General features: G+C 44.2%; 2 protein-coding genes and 1 pseudogene across 2 annotated transcripts; 1 reads left to right on the top strand and 2 right to left on the bottom strand.

Moving 5' to 3' along the window:
* Nucleotides 1-1,646: 1,646 nt before the first annotated feature.
* LOC139405915 (lens fiber membrane intrinsic protein-like) lies at nucleotides 1,647-7,391 on the top strand. Its single transcript, XM_071148360.1, has 5 exons — nucleotides 1,647-1,881; nucleotides 4,121-4,332; nucleotides 4,804-4,953; nucleotides 5,156-5,290; nucleotides 7,161-7,391. Exons 2-5 carry the CDS (start codon nucleotides 4,158-4,160, stop codon nucleotides 7,220-7,222), a joined length of 522 nt encoding a protein of 173 aa, XP_071004461.1. The 5' UTR covers nucleotides 1,647-1,881; nucleotides 4,121-4,157; the 3' UTR covers nucleotides 7,223-7,391.
* A 2,344-nt stretch (nucleotides 7,392-9,735) lies between these two features.
* Nucleotides 9,736-10,704, bottom strand: LOC139405914 (free fatty acid receptor 2-like). The gene has a single exon (XM_071148359.1). It carries the CDS (start codon nucleotides 10,702-10,704, stop codon nucleotides 9,736-9,738), a length of 969 nt encoding a protein of 322 aa, XP_071004460.1.
* Nucleotides 10,705-13,607: 2,903 nt separating this feature from the next.
* LOC139385486 (free fatty acid receptor 2-like) lies at nucleotides 13,608-18,326 on the bottom strand (annotated as a pseudogene).
* Between the last annotated feature and the right edge of the window lie 262 nt (nucleotides 18,327-18,588).

The raw sequence follows: 18,588 nt of genomic DNA, 5'->3' as shown, positions 1-18,588 counted from the left end.
TTTGCCCTCAGAGCAGCCTCAATTTGTCAGGGCATGGACGCTACGAGGTGTCGGAAGCATTCCACATGTTGACTCCAACGCTCACAGTTGTGTCAGAATATGAGATGGTAGGGTTTATTAGGGATGCAGGCGAGATAGTGATTGGCAGAACGGGGGATCAAACCTTTGCCTCCAGGGGATATGTGGTACAAGGACAGCAGCACTACCTGTCCTTTCAAACAGCTTATACACTACATTTACCTTGACAGTTTAGTCATTTCGCAGATGTACTTATCTAGAGCAATTTACAGTAGTGAGCGCATACATTTTCATACTGTTCCCCCGTGGGAATCGAACCCACAACCCTGGCGTTGCAAAACTATGCTCTACCAACTGAGCCACCCATGACACTATAAGGACCACATCATAATTTTCACAATTTCACACTATTATTCCAATCGGATGGTGTGGAAAAATGTTTATTAAAACATAGCGAAATCAGGGTTTGGACTGCACTACCCATTAAACAATAATGTCAGCGATGTCATCTAATGACTGTGGTCTTATCTTCACAGAAGAGATTGCCGTGTTGCACTGGAGGAGGTTGAGCTGAAGGGGGCACTGCAGGTGATACACAATGATCCTACTGACTGCCCGGGTAATACACTCACTCTGATGGTGTCAGACGAGGACTTCCACAGTAATGTGTATGACACCGGGTACAGGGTCCAAGTTTAAAACGGCCGTCTCCTCCTTTGTATAATGCTGGGAGGATAACATTTGGAGACGGGAGATATTAAAAAACACACTAGCACACAGACCAGTAGATATGGAAAGATGTTTATTAGAACAAGAGGTCAGTGAGAACTGGACTCGGGAACATCTTTGAATGCTCATCGTAGAATCATTTCCTGTGTTTGTTTAGGCAGCCCAGAGGCCCGTGTTCACTGGATTTGAGGTCCATGAGGCCTGGAGCTAAATAACTGGGAGACAGACACACAGTCAGTTCTGTTTCACTTCTGTGTTGGTACAGTTCACTGGTGTATTTATTTACCATACCATTCTTTCTCCTTGAATTCTGGGCATGAATGTTAATATTTAATTAAGCTCCTTAATGACTGATCAAACCATTTTGTCTGACTGTAAGGTATCTAATATACATGCATTGAAATTCTGTGTAAATAACCATATTGTAATTACTTGGCAACAGATCATTTGAATAAATGAAAAGTGACCATCAGTGCGTCATGGTGATACTGCGTATGTATGTTGACATTGTGTGTTTGTGAGCAGGTGCATATGAGTGTGTGTCAATGCGTGCGTGAGAGAGCGAGATGGAGAGAGGGAGTTAATTTAAGCCATGCATGTGGTCATGTGTGTGCTCTCTAAGCGTGTATCTGCCCTCATGGCCATACCCAGCCCACAGATGACAGTGCGCTCCTCCAACTGAAAGAAAGTGTGAGCTTCAGCATGTTGCATTGACCACCCCCAGTACTGCAAGCCTCTGCACATCCACAGTTCCAGAACACCAGATACAACAACAAAAGCGGACCACGGCACACCTGTGGCGGCCTCACCCCCCCCCACCCACCCACCCATCCACTACTATCCCATACTATCAACCCAATCCCCCCTCCATTAGTCCCCATGGTCGCTCAATGGGAAAGAGCCACGTGCCTCTGCGCCCACCAGCTCAAGAGCATTTGTTCTCGCTGATGGTTGCTGTAAAGGATTTGCCTCCATAGACAGAAAAGCGGAGCGGATAACTTTTTGGAATTCGGCCTAGGGGGTCCTCTTCGACCTTTTGCTCACTCCGGGCTTCCACTCTCTCTCTTTCTCTCTCAGTCTTTCCCTGCGGAAAGGTTGACACTTAAGAGGGTTTATTTTTCCTGAAGAACTCAGGTAAGATGCATCCTGGTACTTTAGCCCCGGTGCTGTTATGCTGTGTTGCCAGATTGGACCGTTTGGACTGATTAGACTAATAAGCAAGTGTATACAGTAAATCTGTGTGGAGTAAAGCCATGTAGGGCACAGGTGGGCAAAGAGGGACACTTCTGTCCACTGAGAAAAATAGCAGAGCTACTGAATGAAAGCATATCATTCTCAGACTAATGAAGACTTGGTCTGACGTGCAATTAAAGGGTTAAGGGCTAATTACATTGAAATCATTCAGTACTAATCAGAATATGATAATGCTTTAGTCTCTAAAGTGAAATGAGTAAATAACTGTCATTTGTCATTTCATTTTATTACAAAGTATGCTTTTTAAAAAAATGCAGTCGTAATCCATTCAGCATTCTACAGGTATTGACTTCAACGCTTGACCTCAAGTAACGTTCAATGCAAGCATGTTGAATGTCATTTGATTGTGGTTGGGCTCCCGGGTGGCGCAGCGGTTTAATGCACTGCATCTCAAGTGCTAGAGGGGACACAGACACCCTGACACCCTGGTTCAAATCCACGCTGCATCACAATTGGCCTAGCATTGTACGGGTTTGGCCGGTGTAAGCCGTCATTGTAAATAAGAATTTGTTCTTAACTGACTAAATAAAGGTTAAATGGCCAAGATGGATGCAGAAGTTGTGAGGCATCTATTAATCTCTGCAGTATCTTGGCGATTGTTCTGTGTTACAAATAGTATTCACTTTGCATTGAACCACTGAACTGAATTTTTATTTTCTAGTGCCTCGGGTGCAAGATCAATGAGTGAGACCGTTAGCTCTTCGTTTCCTCAACCCTAAAGGAACCTCTATGGACGTTTTATCTTCTGTTCCAGAGGTGTTATGTCTGTTGGCTGGATGGTCATGAATCACTGTCTCAGGAAATACCATCCAGCTTTAATATCCATCATTTGTTGTTGGTTAGTTCTACATGAGCATTTCTTGGAGCCGGTAAAAACGTACACCACTGCCCCTCCTCCACTCTCACTTTGAAATGTAACACTTCCATATTGCAGTATAACCACGCTTGTGGAGTGTTGGAGTATTTTTGTATGTGTTTGAGGTTACTGAGTTGACATTTCTACATTGCACGCGGGTAGTAGATAGCATAAGTGGATTGCACAGTGTTGACAGTGATACAGAAATCAAACATTTCAGCTCAAAATAGAGTCCATACTGTCTCTGTGCAGCTACAGAGACACTTTGCCGTCCTGTGCTATTGAATATGACATATGTTCACATGTGTCTCTGTAAATAAGGAAGTGTTGCTGTGTTGCTTCATCTGATTTGTGCTGAGTGTGTCACGTCTCTGCACCGTTGCTGAGTGAAGCATTGCCTGGTTCTATGCACTATTGATGCACCTGTCTAGGCTACGTCTGTGTGTTGTGTTCAGTGTGTGGGCACAGTGTGTGCCATTGTGGCCTTCAGGCCTGGGGTCAGGTCTATTTCAATTCAGTCAATCCAGGATGTGAAAGAAAAATAAAATAATGATAACGATAAGCAGCTATTTGTAATTCTGGACATGCAATTCACTTCCTGAATTCACTGAAGTAAAATGGAATTGACCACAACCCTGGCTGCCTGCAACTTTGTGTAGTAGGACCTTAAAGGCATCCATAAACCGTCCAATGGCTGACTCTATTGCCTGTGCCCCATGGTTGACTCTATTGCCTGTGCCCCATGGTTGACTCTATTGCCTGTGCCCCATGGTTGACTCTATTGCCTGTGCCCCATGGTTGACTGTGTTGTCTGTGCCCCATGGTTGACCGTGTTGCCTGTGCCCCATAGTTGACTGTGTTGCCTGTGGTTGACTGTGTTGCCTGTGCCCCATGGTTGACTGTGTTGCCTGTGCCCCATGGTTGACTGTGCTGTCTGTGCCCCATAGTTGACTGTTTTGCCTGTGCCCCATGGTTGACTGTGTTGTCTGCGCCCCATGGTTGACTGTGTTGTCTGTACTCCATAGTTGACCGTGTTGCGTGTGCCCCATAGTTGACTGTGTTGCCTGTGCCCCACGGTTGACTGTGTTGTCTGTGCCCCACGGTTGACCGTGTTGCCTGTGCCCCATAGTTGACTGTGTTGCCTGTGCCCTATGGTTGACTGTGTTGTCCGCGCCCCATGGTTGACTGTGTTGCCTGTAGCTGATGTTTCCCTGTATTGACTGTGCCATTGACCCTGTCCCTCTGCCTTTCTGTGCGCTGCAGTGCGTAGAGCCTCGCCACCGTCGCAGTGTCACTCAGGATGCACAGCTTTATGGGAGGGGGCCTGTTCTGCGCCATAGTGGGGAACATCCTGCTGGTGGTCTCAACTGCGACAGACTACTGGATGCAGTACCGCTTGTCGGGGAGCTTCGCCCACCAGGGCCTGTGGAGGTACTGCATGTCGGGCAAGTGCTACATGCAGACGGACAGCATTGGTGAGTGGGGCGCACTGGGGACCCATAGCACCACTGGGACTGCCTGTACGGCATCCATATTAGGAAGTCCCTCAGTTGTCAGACAAAACTCCCTTAGTTGAAGGACTTCCTAATATGAATGTTGTATGCCTGTCTTACCTATGTTCAGGACTACCAAGGAGGACTGTAATGAAGGGGATGACTGAATGACTGAGATAGCAACATGTGCCATTAGACTCAGACTCAATAGAATCAATACGTGTTTTAGACTCAATATGTTTTTACAGTTAACTATGGAGGCAAATCATGCACCCGTTGGCCCTAATTGGCTGGCACTAGTGTAGGTGAAAAATAACATTTGGAGCATTAGACTGAATGAATGGATCAAGACATGGTTTTCACAGGTGTGTGGGCTTGCGACTCTCTAATCTTTGAAATTGTATCTGCCCTCTCTTTTTCTTGTTTTATTTCTCTCCCTCTCTTTGTCCTTAGCCTACTGGAATGCCACCCGTGCCTTCATGATCCTGTCAGCCATGTCGTGCTTCGCGGGCATCATCGCAGGCATTCTCTCCTTTGCCCATTTCTCCGCCTTCGAGAGGTTCAACCGCTCCTTCGCTGCAGGGATCATGTTCTTCGTCTCCAGTGAGTTCCACTGGACATTGCGAAGCTAACAGAGCTAGACACAATACACAAATACGCACAGCCACAATACACAAATGTAAATGATTTCAGGAAAAATCATTATGTCTATGTTTACTGACTCGACCGCTATTTTGCCTACAGTTCTGTCTTACTGTAAACTGGGAATCAGAATTTGAACTTATCCTATCTTACTATCCGCCAGCTCTCTTTGTTCTGCTTGCAATGGCCATCTACACTGGAGTGACGGTGAACTTCCTGGGGAAGCGCTTCGGTGATTGGCGCTTCTCTTGGTCCTACATACTGGGCTGGGTGGCACTGCTCATGACCTTCTTTGCAGGTAAAAATGATAAAGACACAAATATGGATGGAGGGCCCACTTGCCAGAAATTCTGTTTTAGCATAGGCAGCACCATTACAAGCTTACACAATTTAAAAGGTGTCAACTGGGTGGGACTTCCTGTAGGTTAAGGAAGGATCATAGAATTCCATCCAGGTCAGCGGGAGGGATCAGCCAAAGACTTATACTCCTGAACAAACATTCCAACACTGCAGGTGGCAGTAAATCACCAACTTGGCTGTACGGATGTTTTGACAAAAAACACAATCCTGCACAGTAGGTGGCGGTATGCACCTTTTCCGTTTGTTTAAAGATTTTCGACAAATGTATAGAAGAAGATAATATTCAACTACAAAAATGGAGGAGCTGCCAATGCTGTCACAGAAGAATCAATGGCAAATATAGGAGTGTGCCCTCTTTTGTTCTCTATGGGTGAGCAGAACTAGAATCAGATGGTATATGTTCTTCTCATCTCCTAAGTCATTATTTAAAATCCCCAAATGCTAGTCGAATCGAGTCAAACCAAACACTGCTGAATATCATCAATTGTTGCAGTTTTATTGATGAAACATGCAGACAATGCTAGTATTTATTGATAACAGATCATATACTATTCTTTATATATAGTTGAAGTCGGAAGTTTACATACACTTAGGTTGGAGTCATTAAAACTTGTTTTTCAACCACTCTACAAATTTCTTCTTAATTAACAAACTATAGTTTTGTCAAGTCGGTTAGGACATCTACTTTGTGCATGACACAAGTCATTTTCCCAACAATTGTTTACAGACATATTATTTCACTTATAATTCACTGTATCACAATTCCAGTGGGTCAGAAGTTTACAAACACTAAGTTGACTGTGCCTTTAAACAGCTTGGAAACTCCCAGAAAATTATGTCATGGCTTTAGAAGCTAATTAGGGCTAATTAACATCATTAAAGAGTCAATTGTAGGTGTACCTGTGGATGTATTTCAAGGCCTACCTTCAAACTCAGTGCCTCTTTGCTTTTTCATGGGAAAATCAAAAGAAATCATCCAAGACCTCAGAAAAAAAATTGCTGGGCCATAATGACCATCGTTATGTTTGGAGGAAAAAGGGGGAGACTTGCAAGTCGAAGAACACCATCCCAACCGTGAAGCAGCATCATGTTGTGGGGGTGCTTTGCTGCAGGAGGGACTTGTGCACCTCATAAAATAGATGGCATCCATAAGGATGGAAAATTATGTGAATATATTGAAGCAAAATCTCAAGACATCAGTCAGGAAGTTAAAGCTTGGTTGCAAATGACCCCAAGCATACTTCCAAAGTTGTGGCAAAATGGCTTAAGGACAACAAAGTCAAGGTATTGGAGTGGCCATCACAAAGCCCTGACCTCAATCCCATAGAAAATGTGTGGGCAGACTGAAAAAGCGTGTTCGAGCAAGGAGGCCTACAAACCTGACTCAGTTACACTAGCTCTGTCAGGAGGAATGGGTCAAAATTCAACTTATTGTGGGAAGCTTGTGGAAGGCTACCTGAAATGTTTGACCCAAGTTAAACAATTTAAAGGCAATGCTACCAAATACTAATTGAGTGTATGTAAACTTCTGACCCACTGGGAATGTGATGAAATAAATAAAAGCTTAAGTAAATCATTCTCTGCTATTATTCTGACATTTCACATTCTTAAAATAAAGTGGTGATCCTAACTGACCTAAGACAGGGAATCTTTACTAGGATTAAATGTCAGGAATTGTGAAAAACTGAGTTTAAATGTATTTGGCTAAGGGGTATGTAAACTTCCGACTTCAACTGTAACTCTGTGTGGAATGCCTGAAGTAGCATGGATGCTGGACAGTTGTTGATTTACATGTTTTTCTTTTGCAGGAATATTTTACATGTGTGCCTACAGAATGCATGAATGCAGGAGAGTGGTGGGCCCACGCTAAAAGACAGAGGAAAGCCAGTGAAAAGATTGCAAATCCGGGACATTTTGGCCACACAATTCCAACACGATGAAAGAATCAAGCTTACACCAATAGACATATCACTGAAATTTAGAAACAGTACTAGGTAATTGAGAACCAAAGATTAATACAAATGTTTGGTTATGCCTGAGCAGTTTACGTGTCATTTTAATAAAGCTATAACTCTAACAGTAAAACATTTATACTCTTTCTTGCATTCGGCCTTGAAACTCTTGAATACAGAAAGAAAATATGGGTCACACAGAACATACCTCTAACCAGACAAATGAATCATTTAAAGGGTAACAACCAAGCTTTCACATAGTGTGCAACTCAAAAGGGTAACAGAAGCTACTGTGACGAAACAAATGAATCATGTAAAAAAAAGGGTAACAGAAGCTACTGTGACGAAACAAATGAATCATGTATGAAGTGCTCACTTTTGTAAATGGAATGTAAACATTTAAACATTTAAATATGAATGACTTTGGCAAAAGAAAAAGGTACAGTTCACAGAAATGTTTCAAACAGAAACTACATATTATCTTGAAATATACTTAAATGAAATATCTTAAATATAGAGCTGGGTCGTTCCACGAATAGAGTGCCTTTGGTCATTTCGATAAAACACTCAATTTAACGTCAGGATCACATACATCTATGCTCTAACTAAGCTAAGCCTTTTTCATTTTTAATTTACACATTCTAATAGCAGTGTGTTTTCATTAACTTCTTGCTCCTACTTGAGACGCAGATGTCTCAAGTAGACACCTGGAAATGCAAATGCGCTACGCTAAATGCTAAATGTACTCGTTAAAACTCAAACGTTCATCAAAATGCACATGCAGGGTATTGAATTAAAGCTACACTCGTTGTGAACCTAGCCAACAAGTCAGATTTTTAAAATGCTTTTCGGCGAAAGCATGAGAAGCTATTATCTGATAGCATGCAACACCCCAAAATGCCTGAATGCGACGTAAACAAAGATTTAGCTTAGCCGGCGCTACACAAAACGCAGAAATAAAATATAAAACATTCATTACCTTTGACGAGCTTCTTTCTTGGCACTCCTATATGCCCCATAAACATCACTATTGGGTCTTTTTTTCGTTTAAATCGGTCCATATGTACCCAAAATAGCTTTCTATGGAAGCTGTGTAATTCAGAAAAAAACATCGTTTTAAAACGCAGCGTCATTTTTTTAAATTAAAAAAGTCGACGATAAACTTTCACAAAACACTTCGAAATACATTTGTAATCCAACTTTAGGTATTAGTAAACGTTTATAATCTATCAAAATGATTACAGGGCGATGTGTATTCAATAGCTCCTCGTCTTCAAATCAATGGCTGAAAATGTGCACTTCACAACATCCTGGCGGAGACCGGAAGAAATTGAATCCAGTTAGTTGGATTTACCAACAAAAAAGTCCCTGGAAAATGACGACAATGGCGACATCGTGTGGAATCTGTAGGAAATGCATGCAAGTCCATAATTAATTTTGTGCCCTTTTAACAACCCATGAAAGTGACGCATGGAAATTATTTTTAGCTTTCAGAGAGCAGTTTTTCTTGCGCTTTTCGATGAAACACACGATCTGTTATAGTCACAGCCGTGATTTAACCAGTTTTAGAAACTTCAGAGTGTTTTCTATCCACACATACTAATCATATGCATATACTATATTCCTGGCATGAGTAGCAGGACGCTGAAAAGTTGCGCGATTTTTAACAGAATGTTCGAAAAAGGAGGGGGTAGACTTAAGTTAAAGTAAGGTTTTTGTTTTCTCTGAAAATCCCCGTTTTGGCTTATCCTTCTACGAAGACATATATCTACTTAATTACAAGTCCGAGTTATTTTGTTACTCTAGGAAAGTAATATCAGAAGATTTTGACTTATTTCATGATTCCTTTACATTTGTCCCTCGGGTTTATGTTAACCCATTTTTCTTTTGATTCAATCATTTAATAATGAATAGTTTTACCATATTTAAACATGTTACAACATGAACTGAACTCTCGTTTAAATATGGTAAAACTATTCATTTTTAAATGATTGAATCAAAATAAAAATTTACCATCTAGTAATATAGCCATATCATTGTGTAAAAGCAGGTGAGCTGGTTCTTTCTATTTTAGGCCATTTTCTGGTGTTTTGTGCTGGGAAACTGAGCGCGTCAAGCATATCCCATCAACCCTGTGTTACCCATGGATAGATAGGCTAGAAATGTTTTTAACAAGTTACTAGAAATGCTTCCATTCCCCGTCACAAAGGAAGTTATGGCTGATTTAAGATGTTGTTAACCCTATTGCAGTCAATCCTGTCACTTTAATTTGAATTTGCATAGTTAATTGAACATCTTGAGATGGGAAAACATGTTTTTTTATGAAGTTGAACGTTTGATCTCTATGACAGAATTAAAACATTTGGTGAAATTAATAGTTATTGTTGACAAAATTACCCAAAGGGCACTTGGAGTAAGGTGACTACATTTTCTACTCTTGGCCAATATAGGCTATTGTGCTTTCCCTTTGGATCGCAGCCTGACCATGTCGCAGTCCCAGCATCTTGCAGATGGACATCTTGATAGTGATGCGGAAGGTGGAGGAGGAGAAGTAGAAGATGATAGGGTCCAGGCAGGTGTTGAAGGCGCTGAGCAGCAGGGTGTAGTACCTCCACGGGGGGCTGTGCCCTGTTAAGAAACCCAGCACATGGGAGAAGTTGTAGGGAAAGACACACACAAGGAAGACGGCCAGAGTACCCAGCGCCATCCCGATGGCCTTCTGCTTCTGGCCCGGGCTGATCCTGGGGAGCATGTACAGGATCCAGATACAGCGGAGGTAGCAGAAGATGCAAACCATGAGAGGAACCAAGCAGAGCATGACGAAGAACTCCAGACGCACCGGGAGGAGGATGGTCAGCTGTTGTTTGGTAAAGTTCTCGTAGCAGACGGAGGTGTTGCTTGGGGAGAGGTCCGGATGGTGCTGGATGATGAACACGATGCTGCAGTGGGCAGTGGTGAGAAGCCAGATGATTGTGCTGGCCACCACAGAATAGAAAGGTTTGCTGAGTTGGCGGTAGGTGATGGGGAAGGCAACCGCCAGGTACCGGACCACACTGACAGCCATCAACAGGAGAGAACTGGTGTAGATAGTGGAGAAGAAGGTGTAGGAAGTGATGGAGCAGAGGAACTCGGGCAGGTTCCACTGCATGCCGGAGGCCGCCTCGTACATCTTGAGAGGCAGGAAAAGAAGAAAGAGGAGGTCGGACACGATCAGGTTGAGCAGGAGGATGTCTGTGGGAGTGGGCTTTTTGTGGATCTTGATGCTGAAGGCGTAGAGTGCCAGGATGTTGGCAGGCAGGCCAATCAGGAAAGTGATGATGTAGACGGACAGAATCACCTCACTTTTCACCCACACCATGGCCTTGAAGCTATAAGATAAACAAAACCAAAAAGAACACATTCAGGGTGCCCAATAATCATGTTTTCAAATTATACAAATTTGGTTGTTTTCAATGTATTTTTGTTACACTATCTCAGCCAACTTCTTATTACCAATGAAGGAATCCCAATCTGCTAATAGCTACATCCTCCCCACAGTACACTTGCAGCTCAACAGTGAAAACCTTAAAGGGAGAAGGAAAACACATTCTTAATTCCAAATGGTCATAACCTACCTGGCTGTAGATGTGTATTTCTTTTTAATCGGGAATTGGAGAGCTCAGCCAAGGCTAGTAATGTAAGATCTGTTACGTGCCAGCATATATAGTAGTCAAGCAGACCTGTCTGAGTGTACAGCAGACGCATTGAACAGTGGTCTGCAAACATGAGGAGGTGAGACTACATGGTAACGGTTAACTAAAATGCAAAACATCGCTGTGTTTACATTTGATATTATATATGTGTAGGAGGGAGTGACATACCAACGTCTAATTTCAATATCTTTTTTTGTAAATAGTGTACAAACAGACATTGCCTTCCCAAGAGAGCAGTCATGTCAATGATAACAGGGTACTGTAATCCTACGATTTATTTTCCCATGTGCCCAAGGTTGATATAACATCATATGTGTATTAGCATTTTGCTAAGACTTGATGAGAACTGTAGCAACAAAACTCTAATTGTTACTGTATGAGTTCATGTGGTTGTGGCTCAGGTTTGGAATAATCTATTAGCATTTTGATGCCACTTCATCAATAACTACTATATAATAACAAGTTACAAATATTAATGGGCTGAAAAGCAGTACTCTTACAAAGAGAACAGTTATGTAAAGATTGGCAGCTTCACAATGAACCTTTCAGGTTTTCATTTTACCCGTATTTTACCAGGTATGTTGACTGAGAACACATTCTCATTTACAGCAACAACCTGGGGAAAGTTACAGGGGAGAGGAGGGGGATGAATGAGCCAATTGAAACCTGGGGATAATTCGGTGGTCAAGATAGTATGTGGGCCAGATTGGGAATTTAGCCAGGACACCGGGTTAGCACCCCTACTCTTATGGGATCTTTAGTGACCACAGAGAGCCATGACACCCGTTTAACATCCCATCCGAAAGACAGCTCGCAACACAGGACAATATCCCCAATCACTGCCCTGGGGCATTGTGATGTTTTTTTTAGACAAGAGGAAAGAGTGCTTTCTACTAGCCCTCCAACACCACTTCCAGTAGCATCTGGTCTCCCATCCAGGGACCAACTAGGACCAACCCTGCTTAGCTTCAGAGTCAAGTGAGTTTAGTTAAGTATAGTTTTCAGCTATACTTTTCGTGGCTGTTTATTTACCACTACAGACAGATGCTGGCACTAAGACCGCACTCAGTCAGCTGTATAAGGAAATAAGCAAACAGGAAACCACTAACCCAGAGGCGGCGCTCCTAGTTGCCAGAGACTTATGCAGGAACACTTAAATCAGTTCTACCAAATTTCTATCAACATGCTAAATGTGCAACCAGAGGGAAAAAAATCTAGATCACCTGCACTCCACACACAGAGACGCGTACAAAGCTCACCCTCGCTGTCCATTTGGTCAATCTGACCACAACTCTATCCTGATTCCTGCTTACAAGCTAAAATTAAAGCAGGAAGCACCAGTGACTCGGTCTATAAAAAAGTGGTCATATGAAGCAGATGCTAAACTACAGGACTGTTTTGCTATCACAGACTGGAACATGTTCCGGGATTCTTCTGATGGCATTGAGGAGGACACCACATCAGTCACTGGCTTCATCAATATGTGCACTGAGGACGTGTCCCCATTCTCTTCGACGGGGCTGTAGTGGAGCAGGTTGAGAGCTTCAAATTCCTTGGTGTCCACATCACCAACAAACTAGATTGGTCCAAACACACCAAGACAGTCGTGAAGAGGGCACAACAAAGCCTATTCCCCCTCAGGAAACTGAAACATTTTGGCATGGGTCCTCAGATCCTCAAAAGGTTCTACAGCTGCAACATTGAGAGCATCTTGCATTATTGCCTGGTATGGCAATTGCTTGGCCTCTGACCACAAGGCACTACAGAGGGTAGTGTGTACGGCCCAGTACATCACTGGGGCTAAGCTGCCTGCCATCCAGGACCTCTACACCAGGCAGTGTCAGAGGAAGGCCCTAAAAATTGTCAAAGACCCCAGCCACCCCAGTCATAGAGTGTTCTCTCTGCTTCCGCATGGCAAGCGGTACCGGAGTGCCAAGTCTAGGACAAAAAGGCTTCTCAACAGTTTTTACCCCCAAGCCATAAGACTCCTGAACAGATAAGGAAATGGTTACCCGGACTATTTGCATTGTGTGCCTCCCCCAACCCCCCCCCCCCACCCCTATTTTTACGCTGCTGCTACTCTCTGTTTATCATATATGCATAGTCACTTTAACTATACATTCATGTACATACTACCTCAATCAGCCTGACTAACCGGTGTCTGTATGTAGCCTCTCTACTTTTATAGCCTCGCTACTGTATATAGCCTGTCTTTTTACTGTTGTTTTATTTCTTTACTTACCTATTGTTCACCTAATACCTTTTTTGCACTAATGGTTAGAGCCTGTAAGTAAGCATTTCACTGTAAGGTTGTATTCAGCGCACGTGACAAATAAACTTTGATTTGATTTGAAGTGAGCAGTGGGATGCAGGGTGGTATGCTGCTGGCAGGTATGCTGCTGGCAGGTCTCTCTCTAGTCTACATCATTGTCTGTGAACTGGTGACTGTTTGCCCCGTGATATGGCATCCATATTAGGAAGTCTTCAATTGTCAGAAAAATCTCTGTCAGTGGTCAGACAAAACTCCCTCAGTTGTGGGTGGGTTACTTTGTCCCTCAATGTCTCTAGTGTTGTTTTGAGCTGTCATGAAGATGCCAGAGGAGCTGTTCATTCACTTCCCAGTCAGGATCCTCTTCATGGTGGCCTGGAACATGGAGGAGGAGAAGTAGAACGTCATAGGAGCCAGGACGGTGTTGACCGTGGTCAGGTGCAGAGCGTAGAGCCGCCCCTCCACATTGTCTTGGATGATGAACCCCTGTACATGGGTGACATTATAGGGCAGGAAGCAGACAACAAAAACCAGTAGGGTCCCGATAGCCATTCCAATGGCTCTCTTCCTTTTCTAGGTTAGGGGTCCTATTGAGGATGAGGATGAAGTTCAGGTAGCAGAACACACAGGCCAGCAGTGTCACGATATATAGAACCACACACAGGTCCAAGCGCATGGGAAGCACCACCTTCAGCTGCTCCCGGGTGAAGTTGTCATAGCAGATATAGAGATCAGATGAGGTCTGGTTCTGCATGATGTAGATGAAGCAGAGGTGGACCGAGCTGAAGACCCACACCACCAGGCTGCTCACCACTCCGTACAAGAGCTTGCTGCGGAGCCTGCACGGGACAGGGAAGGCCACACACAGGTAGCGGTCAACACTGACCACCGTCAGCAGGAGGGAGCTGGTGTAGATGAAGGAGAAGACGACAAAAGAGGTCATGTTGCAGAGAGGGCTGGGGAGAGTCCAGACCATGCCAGAGGCTGCCTCGTGCATCTTGAGGGGCAGGAACAGCAGGAAGATAAGGTCGGACACGATCAGGTTGAGCAGGAGGATGTCTGTGGGAGTGGGCTTTTTGTGGATCTTGACGCTGAAGGCGTAGAGTGCCAGGATGTTGGCAGGTAGGCCAATCAGGAAGGTGATGTAGACGGACAGAATCACCTCACTCCTCACCACAATGACTCTCAACTGAGGACAAGCAGAGAACGACAGCAACTATTATCTATATTTGATCATGTAGCACTCAGTGTAAGATGAAAAATGGTCAACTTTAAATTAAGATCAACCATTATCTCAAATGATGATGTAATGGATGCAGCTTGCTGAGGAAAAGATGAAATAAAAATGAAACCATCCATGAAATCATCTCCGATTCCATTTTTTATATTTCAAACCCAAGCTCCGCCATGTGGAAATAAAAGCATCATGATAGAATGTAGATTTTTTAAAATTGTTGTTTGAGATGAATTGTCAGCTCCCATCAGTAGGCTATTTAACTACATACATTGGCAGTGTGCTGTCAGGACCAAATCTTAAATAAAAAATCATGAACTTTGAAGTATTACTCACGCTATCAACGGTTCATCAAACAGAGGATATGGTGGAAAGTCCAAGGCTGTCCGTCACACAGGCTTCACGGAAAGGTGTTAGTGCAGAGCGATTGTCATCGATTTTGGATTAATGTCACTTCTCTCCTCAGCTCTGTTTGTTTCCACCTCTTTCTAACTGCATGCTCCTAATTTTACTTGAAAAAATATTTTCTCTCTAGCTCATTTTAGCAGAACAAGTAAGCAGTCAATAAATGGGTGATTTGTATATAATGAGATAAGAAACGGTGTAATAAACCAAGTGTAACAGCCATCACTGGGACTAAATCATTGAAGTTTTGCATAACTGTCAACATAAGGTGTGCCTTCGACTAAGGGGTTAATTAAGGTGCTACACTTAGAAAAAAGGGTTCCTAAAGGGTTCTTCAGCTGTCCCCATAGGAAAACCCTATTTGGTTCCAGTTAGAACCGTTTTGGATTCCAGGTAGAATCCTTTTGGGTTCTATATACATGGAACCAAAAGGGTTCTTGAAAGGGTTCTCCTATGGGGACAGCCAAAGAACCATTTTAGGTTCTAGATAGCACCTTTTTTTCTAAGAATGCACTGTTCTACCCAATCAATGCTTCTTTGTTTTGGTGCTTTGGGGTGGACCCTGATTGAATAATCAATATACACTGAGTATACAAAACATTATGATCACCTGCTCTTTCCTTGACATAGACTGACCAGGTGAATCCAGGTGAAAGCTATAATCCGTTATTGATGTCACTTTTTAAATCCACTTAAATCAGTATAGATGAAGGGGAAGACAATTGAGACATGAGAGAGTGAATGGGCAAGACAAACGATGTAACTGCCTTTGAACGGGGTATGGTAATAGGTGCCAGACCAAGGGCTGTTATGGTGCCCATATTACCTCACACCTGCGGTCACGAGTCATGAAGGCAGTCAAATTCCACGTGACCGTTTAGTCACAGTAAATAGACTTCTCCAAGCTCTAATGCTGCTGATGGTCATTAGTAGCCTACCAAACTTGCTAACTGCCTGGTACTCAGCACTCTATTGTCCTTCTAATCACTTTTACATCAATGCAACCGAAAATCTAATCAAACACTTCATGAGAGTCCATGAGCTTGTTGCCCAACATTTATATAGGTTATGCAATTGTGTAATTGATGGCCTCTATTATTTAAAAAAGGAGGGTCCAATCAGCTTTCAATAGGCTAGCCTACTGTATTTATTTCTCAAATATCCTAATATTAAGCACATTGTTTCTCTTCACAACAGGAGTATAGCCTACCTGGCTGGCATGAAAATGAGCCACGAAAGCGTCCTCCATTCGCTATTTAAGTGCATAGATGTCATGTTTTTTTTCCCTGTTTCCAGACAGGTGTATGATAATGGTCCATTCTAATCAAAAGAAAAATCTAAATTCCACTCCTATTATTTAGTATACGTAAAGACATGATTCAATCAAGAATGGTCTGATGGGTGACAATATTATCACTTGTGAATGATGCAAAAACAATGCATACCTTTTTTATGCGACTTTTTCAAATCATAGTCCCACACCTCATGTAGCCCAGCCCATAGGCCTACATGCTTTTTTACAAGGTTTGTAGCACAACTAAAGTGGCCAAATAACATCTTAAAATGAAGCACATTAATCCGTTTTACAATGGGTGTAGAGCCTAACTGACATACATATGCAGCGCGTGAGTTTCACATTTGGGGAAGATCATTTTCACCATAAAAATGTACCTTAACAATATAAGCGTTACATCAATCAATTACATGCATAATCGCATTTGCCATCACTTTTGATAATGGTGTTTTCCTGCTAATTAGCGCTTATAGCCTACTGCCCTGGCCGCATTGCTGCGCTTACAATGTGTAACAGTTGTCATCCTCCTCTTCTGAGGAGGAGTAGGAAATATCGGACCAATTTGCAGCGTGGTAAGTGTTCCTCATATTCATTTAATGAACACAGAAAACAAGAGAATAAAGAAAAACTGAAACAGCCCCAAATGATGAAAAACACTGAAAAGGAAAATAACCACCAACAAACAAGAGTGGGAAAACAGGCTACCTAAGTATGGTTCTCAATCAGAGACAACATGACAGCTGCCTCTGATTGGGAACCATACCAGGCCAAACACATAGAAATATAAACATAAGAACAAAACATAGAATGCCAAGCCCCAACTCCATCCCTGACCAACCTAAAATAGAAACATACAAAAGGAACTACGGTCAGGACGTGACAGTACCCCCCCCCCCCCAAAGGTGCGGACTCCGGCCGCAAAACCTAACCCCATAGGTGAGGGTCTGGGTGGGCATCTGTCCGCGGTGGCGGCTCTGGTGCGGGACGTGGACCCCACTCCACCATAGTTTTGGCCCACTTAAGTGGCGCCTTTGGAGCGGCGATCCTCGCCGCCGACCTCGGACTGGGGACCCTTGCAGCGGGCCCCGAATAGACGGGAGACTCCAGCAGCGCCGGCGTGAAGGGCGACTCCGGGCAGCGACGGAGTGAAGGGCGACGGACGACTCTGGCAGCTCCTGACTGACGGGTGGCTCTGGCAGCTCCTGACTGACGGGTGGCTCTGGCAGCTCCTGACTGACGGGTGGCTCTGGCAGCGCTGGACAGGAGGGAGACTCTGGAAGCGCTGGACAGGAGGGAGACTCTGGAAGCGCTGGACAGGAGGGAGCACCTGGAGGGAGGAGATGGAGAGACAGCCTGTTGCGTGGGGCTGCTACAGGAGGCCTGGTGCGTGGAGGAGGCACCGGAAGGACCGGACCATGGAGGCGCACTGGAGGTCTTGAGCACCGAGCCTGCACAACCTGTCCTAGCTGGATACTCCCCGTAGCCCGGCAAGTGCGGCGGGGTGGAACAGACCGCACTGGGCTGTGCTGGCAAACCGGAGACACTGTGCGTAGGGCTGGTGCCATATACCCCGGGCAGAGGAGACGCACTGGAGACCAGATGCACTTCATTGCTCCTGGCTCGATGCCCACTCTAGCCCCGGGCTATGCCTGCGCACTGGGGACACCATGCGCCTCACGGCATAACACGGTGCCTGCCCGGTCCACCTCTCGCCACGGTAAGCACGGGGAGTTGGCTCAGGTCTCCTACCTGAATTAGCCACATCTCTGTGCCTCCCCCCAATACATTTTTGGGGCTGCCTCTCGGGCTTCCTTGCCAGCCGTGTTCCCTCAAAGCGCTGGCTCCCTTTACCTGCTACCTCCGCTCTCCTGGCTAACTCCTCATAATGCCGCCGCTCGGCTTTGGCTGCCTCCAGCTCTTCCCTGGGGCGGCGATATTCCCCAGCCTGTGCCCAGGGTCCCTTACCGTCCAGTATCTCCTCCCATGTCCAGGAGTCCAGAGCCCTCTGCTCTTGGTTACCACGCTGCTTGGTCCGGTTGTGGTGGGTGGTTCTGTAATGGTTGTTGTCTTTTTCTGAGGAGGAGTAGGAAATATCGGACCAATATGCAGCGTGGTAAGTGTTCGTCATATTTATTTAATGAACACAGAAAACAAGCGAATAAAGAAAAACTGAAACAGTCCCGAATGATGAAAAACACTGAAAAGGAAAATAACCACCAACAAACAAGAGTGGGAAAACAGGCTACCTAAGTATGGTTCTCAATCAGAGACAACATGACAGCTGCCTCTGATTGGGAACCATACCAGGCCAAACACATAGAAATATAAACACAAGAACAAAACATAGAATGCCCACCCCAACTCTGACGAACCTAAAATAGAAAATACAA

Source organism: Oncorhynchus clarkii, chromosome 3 (genome assembly GCF_045791955.1).
Source record: "Oncorhynchus clarkii lewisi isolate Uvic-CL-2024 chromosome 3, UVic_Ocla_1.0, whole genome shotgun sequence".
NCBI lineage: Eukaryota > Metazoa > Chordata > Actinopteri > Salmoniformes > Salmonidae > Oncorhynchus > Oncorhynchus clarkii.
Note: the sequence above shows the minus strand (reverse complement) of the source record. Positions and strands in the feature narration are given on the sequence as shown.

Bases quoted from the DNA above. Each gene is read 5' to 3' on its own strand.
- LOC139405915 (XM_071148360.1), top strand. From the start codon at position 4,158: ATGCACAGCTTTATGGGAGGGGGCCTGTTCTGCGCCATAGTGGGGAAC. The intron at 4,954-5,155 runs GTGAGTTCCACT...ACTATCCGCCAG, and splicing joins GATCATGTTCTTCGTCTCCA to CTCTCTTTGTTCTGCTTGCA. The intron at 5,291-7,160 runs GTAAAAATGATA...TTTCTTTTGCAG, and splicing joins GCTCATGACCTTCTTTGCAG to GAATATTTTACATGTGTGCC.
- LOC139405914 (XM_071148359.1), bottom strand. From the start codon at position 10,704: ATGTGTTCTTTTTGGTTTTGTTTATCTTATAGCTTCAAGGCCATGGTG.